At 63.3% G+C, this 10,228-nt stretch overlaps 1 protein-coding gene across 1 annotated transcript; it reads left to right on the top strand.

Annotated features, from left to right (window-relative positions):
• Window positions 1-461: 461 nt before the first annotated feature.
• ZBTB42 (zinc finger and BTB domain containing 42) lies at window positions 462-4,099 on the top strand. The gene has a single exon (XM_045559494.1). It carries the CDS (start codon window positions 624-626, stop codon window positions 1,884-1,886), a length of 1,263 nt encoding a protein of 420 aa, XP_045415450.1. The 5' UTR covers window positions 462-623; the 3' UTR covers window positions 1,887-4,099.
• The last annotated feature ends 6,129 nt before the right edge of the window (window positions 4,100-10,228 follow it).

Genomic DNA, 10,228 nt, shown 5'->3' with positions numbered 1-10,228 from the left:
GCGCCCCGCCCGGCGCCCTCCCGCTGCCGCGCCCTCCCCGCCGGGGCGCGCTGCCCGCAGCTCGGGGCCCGCCGGGGCCGCCCCGGGAGGGCGCGCGGGGCAGGCGCAGACCCGGAGGAGCTCGGGCGGCGGAGGTGAGCGCGGGGGGCGGCTCCCGGCTCCGCCCGCCCCGCCCGCCGGCCCGCTCCCCGCGGCCGCGCTGCCTTAAATGGGGCCGGCGGCGGCGGCATCTGGCTGGCCGGGCGGCAGCTGGAGGCGGCGCGGAGGCGCGGGCGGGCGGCGGCGGCAGCGCCGCGACGGTGGCGTCGGGGTCGCGCCGGGCGGGCGGCGGCGGCCCGGGAGTGAAGTTCAGGGGCGCCCGGGCGGGGACGCGCGCAGGTTCGCGCGGCTCTGGCCCCTCTGCCCGCGTCCCGGGACCCGCCCCCGCGGCGCAGCGGCTTCTGTTTACTTTCGATCGAGTTTTTCCTGCTCCGGGCAGGTGCCCAGGGCGGCTCCGGGCGGCGGTTCCGCGCGGTCCCCCGCGCCGCTCTTTCCGCGCTGCCTGCGCCGGGCAGGGCGCTTCGCGGGCGCTCCAGGCGCGCTGACGGGCGTCCCGTTTGTGCCCAGGTGATGACGGCGGCGGCATGGAGTTCCCCGAGCACGGCGGGCGGCTGCTGGGCCGCCTGAGGCAGCAGCGCGAGCTGGGCTTCCTGTGCGACTGCACCGTGCTGGTGGGCGACGCGCGCTTCCCGGCCCACCGCGCCGTGCTGGCCGCGTGCAGCGTCTACTTCCATCTCTTCTACAGGGACCGGCCCCCGGGCAGCCGCGACACGGTGCGGCTCAACGGCGACATCGTCACGGCGCCCGCCTTCGGCCGTCTGCTAGACTTCATGTACGAGGGCCGCCTGGACCTGTGCAGCTTGCCTGTTGAGGACGTGCTAGCCGCCGCCAGCTACCTGCACATGTACGACATCGTCAAGGTCTGCAAAGGCAGGCTCAGGGACAAGGACCGAAACCTGGACCTGGAGGCCCCCACCCCTCACGCGGAGCGACCTGGTCAGCCACCATGTCCCTGGCCTGCCTGGACTCCTGATCTCTGCCCAGCTGCCCAGAAGACGAAGCTCTCCCAGTCTGGGGTCAAGGCTGCCCTCCCTCTGCGAGCATCCGGGCCTCCTCCCTGGCCGGCCCCTGGAGAATCAGACCAGGCCCTGGACCTGTCCCTGAAGCCTGGCCAAAGGCAGGAGGTGGTCCACCCGCCCTGTGTCCTCCGGACACCCCTGTGCAGCCAGCTGCAGCAAGGAGCCCGGCCGCTGGTGAAGGATGAGCAAGACTCACTGTCTGAACAGGACAGCAGCAGCCCCAGGAGCCCCCACAGCCCCCTGAAGCCACCCTGCGTTCCTGTAGCCAAGGGCCTGGCAGTGGGCTTGGAGCCACTGCCCGTCAGTGGCCGCCGGGAGCTGGAGCTGGATGCAGAGCGGGTGGTGAGTGGGGGTGAGCTGGGGCCTGGTGGGCACCTCTGCGTCTGCCCGCTGTGTAGCAAGCTGTTCCCCAGCTCCCACGTGCTGCAGCTGCACCTCAGCGCCCACTTCCGTGAGCGGGACGGCCCTCGGACCCGGCTCTCGCCCAGCGGTGCCGTGCCCACGTGCCCGCTCTGCAGGAAGACCTTCTCGTGCACATACACACTGAAGAGGCACGAGCGGACACACTCGGGTGAGAAGCCCTACACCTGCGTGCAGTGTGGCAAGAGCTTCCAGTACTCCCACAACCTGAGCCGGCACGCCGTGGTGCACACGCGGGAGAAGCCCCACGCCTGCCGCTGGTGCGAGCGCCGGTTCACGCAGTCTGGGGACCTGTACCGCCACGTCCGTAAATTCCACTGTGGCCTGGTCAAGTCCCTGCTGGTGTGATGTGTTCCCTGTGGGTCCTGGGGGTGGTGTGGAAGGGAAGGGGCGGGGCAGGTGGGACACTGGACCAGACCAGGTGGGAACGTCTGAGACTGGACTGCGGGACCCACGCCGCAGAAAGAACACTGCCGCTTCCTGGAACATGGCCTGAGACTCGGGGTGACTCAGGCAGCCTTCCTCCTGCCTTGCCTCCCCTCCCCCCACTCCAGCTCACCCCTGCCCCCAGGCTGTGCCCTGCCCAGACTGTCACAGTCTTCCTCTCCATCCCCTCCAGCCAAGTTCCCAGGATGTCCAGCGGGCACCTGGCTTTTGCTCAGGTCCCTGGGTGTGAAGCTGCATGTTTGTCTTATGTGGGGGGGGGGGGCGTTCCTTGCCACCTCTCTGTCGTACTGTGAGGGTATCCTTGAGAGCTTGGCCCCATGCTAGGTGAATGATTCACGCGTCAGAAAAGTTCTTAGTGTGAGTCCCAGTGGGGTGCTCAAAGGGAACAGGCCACTCCTGGTGGGTGGCAGCAGGAACCCCTGCTGGGAAGGCCTAGGGCAGGGAGAGTGCCAGGAGGGGCCATCTGGGCACAGCTGGTGTCACCACGGGGGTGGGGGGGGAGTGTAGCCCCAGCGGGGATCCCAGACAGCAGGAGTGGAGCCAGCTAGAAGCTGAGCGGCTCTGGAGCTGCCGCCACTGGGCTGGGACATTGGTCCTGAGCGCACGGTAACTGTGGGCAGAGACAGCGGGAATCTGGAAATGGCTTCTCCTTAGACCCAGAAAGAGGCTCCCTGAGGTGGCCAGGTGCCTGCTGGTGGGCCACCGCTGCGCTGCCCTCTTGCCTGAGTGTGGGTCTGGGGTGCCCCTGAGTGTCTCCGGAGGTGGGATCAGAGGGGACGACAGCAGCCCCCACCCTGAGCCGGGCTCTGTGGGTCCAGGCTGCTGCTGGGCCAGGTGGGCCTGGCCCTAAAGGTCACTCTCCTCCCTGGAGCTGTGGTCATTTCCAGGGCACCGAGCAGGGGCCGCAGTCTGCGGTTTGCCAGGAGCCCAGGAGCCCAGGAGCGGTGTTTGCAGGGCCCCCTGTGGGGTCCGCGTGGTGCAGTGGGGAGGGGGAGGCTGGCACTCACGGAACGTGTACAGCCAGGCCCTGCGTTTGCAGTTGGTTTGGGTCCCCTGCTTCCCCCACCTACTCCCCAAGCAAATCCTGCCCCGGAACCTCACTGGGGTGGTGCGGGGTGGGTGAGGGGCAGGGGGAGCCTGGCCCCAGCTTCTGGGGGTCAGCAGTGGTTTCCCCACACCACCTGGCCTGGGTCTGCTGTGACTGGAAACGGCGCAGAGGACAGACTGTGGCCAAGACTGTTATTTTCTCTCCTCCTGACACTGGATGTCGTATTTCTATGTCTGCCTCATCTGGAGTGGAAGCACAGCTGGCCTGCAGCAGGTGAACACTTCCAAGGTTCACCCCGTGCGCCGGACTCCCCAGGTGTGCACCGGGCGGAGAGCCCCTGGCGGGGAGCCCGGTGCCTCCTGGTGATGCTCGGTGGCTGGGGAGGGGCCCCTGCTCTGGCTGTCCTGACCTCGACCCCCGCCTCAGGCAGGGCCGGTGGGACTTTGCACCCCGTGTGATATGCTCCATGATCGGGGGTTTCCGTGAGTGTGTGTGTGGGTGTGTCCGTGTCTGTCTGTCTGTCTGTCTGTCCAGCCCGTGGCGGGGCCCAAGCCCTGCAGATGGGCGGCCGCACGTCGGCTGAGCGGGGAGATGTGGCCCTGCCCACCGCTGTGGTTTTTGTCGGGGAAGAACTTCCCTTTCCTGGGCAGGGAAGCCTGCCTTGGGTTATCAACACTGGAGTCTGTTTTCTGCACACAGGTACTGTGAAGTTAACGTGAAGAGAAGTGGTCACTTTTAATTTAGTCACCGACACGGTTCAGATGCAATGTGTACTCGTGCATGTGTGTGAGACGCTGACTGGCAGAGTGCGGTGCGCTGAGGCCCGTGGGCGCTGCGGTTCCCCCGGCCAGCCCAGCCCCTGCCCCAGGTCTCGCTGCTGCTCTGCCCCTGGGGATTGGAGGGTGGCTCGGGTGACCCCAGAGGACAGTTGTCTGTGCTTAGCGTTTGGCGGGAAGGTCTTATTTGCACGGACCCGCCTGCTGTAGCCGTGACAGTCATGGAAATGAGTGCTGTCTTCCTATTCTCACGTGGTGACAGCAGTGAAAATAAAGCCCACCCAGGTGGCGATGGCCGTGACTGTTGGTGGGAAGGGCCGGCCGTGCTTCCTGTGTCCAGCTGTGGGCCTGCCCAGCCTGGCGCTGCTGGTCTGGGCTGCTGGGGGCAGAAGAGGGCTGCCCAGAGGGGAGGGGGCTGGAGTGGGCTGGAGTGGGGCTGGAGCAGGCAGGTGGCACTCCTCTTTCCCTAGGTTTGTCGCCCCGGAGTTTAGGGGAGAGGCGTCCCAGGGAGGCAGGGTAAGGGCTGCAAATACAGGGGATGCCACAGTGGCTTCTGGCCCTGGGCGGGGGGAGCAGATCTTTGGAGGACACCTGCCGAGCCCTGAGCAGGGTGGCCCCGGGCCCAGGTCTTAGATCTGTGCCTTCCTAATTCTGTGGGTTCCAGCAGCAGCCCCTCCCTCCGTCCCCCACGCTGCTGGTCTTCACTCCAGCTGTCTCCTCCCTCCACACCGGTCACACCCCACTCCCTGGGCTGGGACTGGTCCCCCAGAGCCTCGGCGTGGGCTAGAGGTGGCCAAGGCCTAGCTGTGTCTCTCCTCCGTACCACCTGCACCCTCGGCCCTCCCTAGTGGGTGGCCACACAGGTTTGGCCCCTGTGGGTAGGGCAAGATGCAGAGATTTCTAGAGCCCTGGGCCAGCCGTCCTGGGCTCTGGCTGATGGGGCCAGTGCGGCAGTTCCGCACCCCCCGCCCCCCCCACCTGTCTCCCTGAGCTCGCCTTCCCCAGCAGGCCGTGGGGCAGGGGGCGCAGAATGGCCTCCATGTGCCCCAGGGGTCAGGCTGAGCTGGTGCTGGAAGGGCCCGCCGCCGGCTCTCTGTCGGCTCTTGTGGCCTTCCCCATCCCAAGCCCCGTGCGTGTCCCTTCCCTGGGAGGGAGCCTGGCCCCTCCCCGCCCCTACCCTGCCTCCCACTGAGCCTGGACCAGAGCCCTGTCCTGCAGGGCTGCCCTGTCATGTTCCCAGTGGGGACTGTGACTCAGCCCAGCCTTCCCAACCCGAGGGGGAGCGGGGGGAGGAGAGGAGGCTGTTGCCATGGCATCCAGGCAGGGGAGGAGGGTGGTCTCCAGTGCCCTGGAGGGAGGGGCTTCCTGGGGCTCCTGCAGCCTGCCCGGCTCTGCCAAGCTGTGCTCACACTCAGGTCACTGCCAGAGCTGCCACTGACGCCGTCGGCCCCACGAATGGTAGGGAGCCCACCTGGCACCCTCCTGGGGGCCATCCAGCCTGATCCCTTGGCCCGCGGGTAAATTGTGGCACGTGGAAGGGCCCAGAACTGGCCTGCAGTCCCAGGGCCAAGACGTCCACACACTGCAGGAATCTCAGCTGTGTGCCCCTAGCGCTGGGCACGTGACCCCAGCGCTGTCCAAGGCCTGGGCAGCCTTTGGGGCGGTGGCAGAGCAGGACAGCAAGGACAGGGCCAGAGGAGGACAAGGGGCTGACTCTGGTGCAGGAGCTGTCCCAAGAAGCTCCCCTGGAAGAGTGACCTCTCAGTGGACAACAGAGAGACAGCACCAGGCGGGGACTATGCGGTACAGAGGTGTGTCAGGGTGCGAGGTCACGTCTGCAGAGCAGGTGTGTGAGCCCACGGTGTGGACGCAGCCACAGGGAGCCTGCCGGCTTTGAAGTGGCTTCAGCCCTCCCTCCCCACCACTTCCCCAGCCCCCCACACACCTGGTCTCACTTCTTCCCAACATTCATAAATGGCACCAAACCCTTCACTGGCACAGGGGTTTCATTCCGCGTGACGGTCCCCAGACTTGACGGGGTGGACACCAAGCCGCCCAGGCCCCTGCCCTGGTCTTAGACTGTGGCTTCTCTCTTCCCCACCTCAGTGCCACCCTGTCTTCACCTAACAACCCAGCTCCCACACTGCCCTTATGGTTATCACCATCAGCTGGACCCGCAAACTACAGCCAGGCCTCCACCTCTGCCACTGTCACCTCCACTCCATCACCACCTCCACCTCTGCCACTGTCACCATCACCACTGTCACCTCCACTCCATCACCACCTCTACCTCTACCACTGTCACCATCACCACTGTCACCTCCACTCCATCACCACCTCTGCCACTGTCACCATCACCATCGCCACTGTCACCTCCACCTCCATCGCCACCTCCACCTCTGCCACTGTCACCATCACCACTGTCACCTCCACTCTATCACCACCTCTACCTCTACCTCTGTCACCATCGCCACTGTCACCTCCACTCCATCGCCACCTCCACCTCTACCACTGTCACCAGCACTCCATCACCACCTCCACCTCTACTACCTCCATCACCACCACTGTCACCTCCACTGTGACCTCTACCTCCACCCTTACCATTATCACCAGCACCATCACCTCCACCACGTCAATCACCACGATCACCTCCTCCACCACCACCCCCACATCTGCCACCATCATCATCACCACCATCACCTCCAGCACCAGCACCTCCACCATCACTGCCACCTCTACCACCATCACCTCCGCCATCACTGTCACCTCTACCACCATCACCTCCGCCATCACTGTCACCTCTACCACCATCACCTCCGCCATCACTGCCACCTCTACCACCATCACCTCCACCATCACTGCCACCTCTACCACCATCACCTCCGCCATCACCTCCACCCCCACCTCCATCATCGCCCCCATCACCCCGACCCCCACCCCCACCGCCTCCATCACTACGACCATCACCCCCACCCACATCATCACCGCCACCTCCACCTCTGCCACCACCATCTTCGCCATCATTGCACAACCGCAACCGCTGTTACCACCATGACCGCCATCATGAAAGATCCCCACAGAAACGGACCTGCCCCTCGGCCAGCTTCCAGGGTGAGATACGGGGCTTGCTTACGTTCAGTCTGAAAAGTGGCTGGAGAAAGGGGACACTGCCCTTGTCACAGAGTGGAGGTTCAATATCTGCACTCCCTCTGTAGCCGTCAAGTTCCAGGGTATTTTCTCAGTTCCCTCACCTCCTCCCTCTCACCTCCGCCCCTCCACACACAGGGAAACATAAACCTGTATCTCTGTGAAAGTAGGCCTGTGCCTCCCTGCATTGCACCTGCCACACCGACGCCTCCCAACGCACACCCTCTGCTAGACGTAGCAACTTCCATGGCCCCCAGACCACCTGGTCCCTGACCCATCAGCCACCTGTCCTGTCCTTGCAAGCAAGTCATTTCTTCTCTTCCGCCTCAGTGTTCTCACCTGTAACGTGGGAGTGGTGGCAGACAGCTGTTGGGAGGTGAGTGGGATAATGCCCAGTGAGCACAGCCGTGGCCACTGAGTGTTGGCGGTGCTGCCGCCTCCCTCTGGGACCATCACCAGGTCAGCAGGCAGCCCCGCACAAGAAGCCGTGGCAACACGGCCTTGCAGAGTGCCCCGGGCTGCCCCAGAATGTTGGGTGTGCTTGGGGGTTGCTGACATTGCCGTTTGAGGACCACGGCCATTGGGCCCTGGCCTGGCTCAGTCCTGCTCCTCGGGAAGGCCACTTGCTCCTCTCCCCTCCCCCCTGCAGCTGTTGCAGAGAATGGTGGGGTGCCCTGGGCAGCACCAGAGGCCCAGGGACAGCTGGCTGGAGGGTTGGGCAGCTCCAGACACGGCTGGCAGTGGCAGAAAACGCTGCCCCTGGAGCTCTCAGGACTGTGGCTGCTTCAGAGCGGCCCAAGGACACTGATGACGCCAGGCAGGGATGACTGAGCCCTGGGACAAGCCCACCCACCCCAGCTCCAGGCCTGGGTGACAAGCAGCCCCTCAGAGAGGTCAGTGGGTCTCAGGGGACGGGACTCACCTCTCTCAGTGGTTTTGTCTTCACTGACTCACACAGAAGTCTGCACTGAGGGAGACCCTCGCTTGCCTTGCTGGGTCTGCTCCCACGGCCAAAGGGGACCACAGACAGGTGGCTTCAGTGCTTATGCCCTCACAGTTCCCAGGCCACCGTGTCCCGGGGCCAGTCCTGCCGAGGCCTCTCTCCTGGGCTAGCAGACGGAGCCTCCTCCCAGGGTCCTCCCTGCGTCCTCCCCCTGTGCCTCCTGACCTCCTCTTCCCACGAGGACCCCAGTCCCGTCGGAGCAGGGTGCACCCTAGTGACCTCATTTTGCCTTAATTCCCTCTATAAAGGTCCTGTCTCCAAACACAGGCACATTCTGAGGGACTTGGGGGCAGGACTTTGACATATGGATTTGTGGGGGACGCAGCGTTTTGGAATGTGGAGGGGGCGCGTGGGGGGGGGCCTGGGCAGCCGCTGCACTTCTGTCCTCAGTGCCATCTGCGGATGTGTCTGTTTCTATCCTAGATGTGCCAGGCACACTCAGAGCCCCCGGCTGACTCCTCCGCGGTGCCCTCCACGGGGTCCTCCCCGGGCAGGCCCCGGGCTGGACAGACGGCCCCTGCACACACTCCGTGACCCCTGCAGAATGTCCCCCTGCCCCTCCCGCCCCGCCCCCCAGGTAGACCACCCACCCTCTCTTCCCCCACTGCGCTGGGCTCTCCAGCCAGGGTCTCCCTGTCATTGGCTGAAGGCTCTGAGCACCCCCTCCCCTGCACTGTCCCCCCCCCCACAGTGTCCCTCCCCTGCACGGCCCCTCCCGCCTGCGCCCCCACTCCCTTGTCTCTGCCCTGGAGTCTGAAGCGCAGGGTCCCTCCCGCACCGCACGGGCTCTACCTGACCAAACAGCTTTTCCACGATTACCCTCTGGCCTTGTGGTTTTTAGCTTAGTGACCTTGCCGCCTCCTCACGCCCGTCTCCTGCCCTTCCCGCCTGCCTCTCTCAGGGAAGGCCCCTCAGCCTCCTCGCCTTTGCTGTCAGACTGCTCCGCCAAGCCCAAACCCCGGCCGAACCTCAGCCTCCCCTCAGCGTGCAGGTCACAGAAAGAAAGGGCCACTGTCTCTAGGACCTAAGACAGCTGTGCCACCTCGTTCATAATAAATAGAATAAAAGAAATTAAAATAAACCCATATGGAGTAACGCTGGGGCGGCTTGGTTCAACTGACCCCCCACACACACACCATGCATGGCAATGATGAATTCTGGGCAGAAATAAAGATTAAAAAAAAAAAAAAAGCAAAAAAGCCTTGAAGGCGTTGGAGAGCAAGCGACAGTGCCGGAGAGTGGAAGGGAGTGGGCCCTCGAACGACAAACTGCAGCCGGTGAGATTCATGAGTTTGTGCAACAGATCTGACAGACCCTGCAGGAAGGAGGTGACAGAAATGGCTAAGAAGCACATGCCTGAGTGCGGGACATCACTAGTCACCAGGGAAATGCCAGTCTTCATAAAACCACAATGAGAAAGCTAGAGACCAAAAGCTAGAAACAACCCAAGTGTCCATCAACAGGAGACGGATGAGCCAATGCAGGTTATTCCCGCAGTGGGAAGTTCTGCACCAGCAAAGGGGGAGGCGCTGGCGACACTCAATGGACGTGGATGGAGCTTGCTGACCTGGGGGCAGAGGCCACACACAGGAGCGTGGACAGGATGGTTTTGTGTCTGAGAGCCTAGCAGAGACACAACCAGTCTACGGTGGAAAAGACGGGGACTGCAGCCGCCTTGCCGGGAGAGCAGGGGTTGGCCCGGAGGGATATGAGGGAACCTTGGGGTGATGGACACTTCCAGATGTTTATGGGGGTGCGTGCTACACAGCTGTAGCCATTTGTCAAAATTTACAGTGAAGATTCGTGCATTTTGATGTATGTACGTTTTTTAAAAAATCATAAAAACAGTTGTTGGAACAAGGAACAGATGAAGGTCTGTCTGATACAACAAGAATGGCAGGATGGGCATGGCTGTTGAAACTGCTGATGGGTACAGGGAGTTTACTGTATCTTAAAAATGTTTTAGTATATTTTGAGACTTTCCATAATAAAATATTTACAGAAAAACACGTAAAGATACCATCTTGCATCAGACTGGCAAGGATAAAAACATCACGTCTTAGTTCACGTTGCTGTTACAGAACTCACAGACTGCACGGCTTAGACAGAAACTTGCTCCTCACAGCTCTGGAGGCTGGACGTGCAGGATAGGGGTGCTGGCAGGTTCGGTGCCTGGCACAGGCAGCCTTCTTGTGGTATGGTCGCATGGCAGAAAGAGTGAGCTCCTCCAGCCCCATCGTGGGTCCCCCCCATGACCTAATCACCCCTC

The sequence above is a fragment of the Lemur catta genome, chromosome 1, assembly GCF_020740605.2.
Source record: "Lemur catta isolate mLemCat1 chromosome 1, mLemCat1.pri, whole genome shotgun sequence".
NCBI classification, from domain to species: Eukaryota; Metazoa; Chordata; class Mammalia; order Primates; family Lemuridae; genus Lemur; species Lemur catta.
The sequence above is the reverse complement of the archived record's forward strand: the minus strand, read 5'-3'. Positions and strand labels throughout refer to the sequence as shown.

Bases quoted from the DNA above. Each gene is read 5' to 3' on its own strand.
- ZBTB42 (XM_045559494.1), top strand. From the start codon at position 624: ATGGAGTTCCCCGAGCACGGCGGGCGGCTGCTGGGCCGCCTGAGGCAG.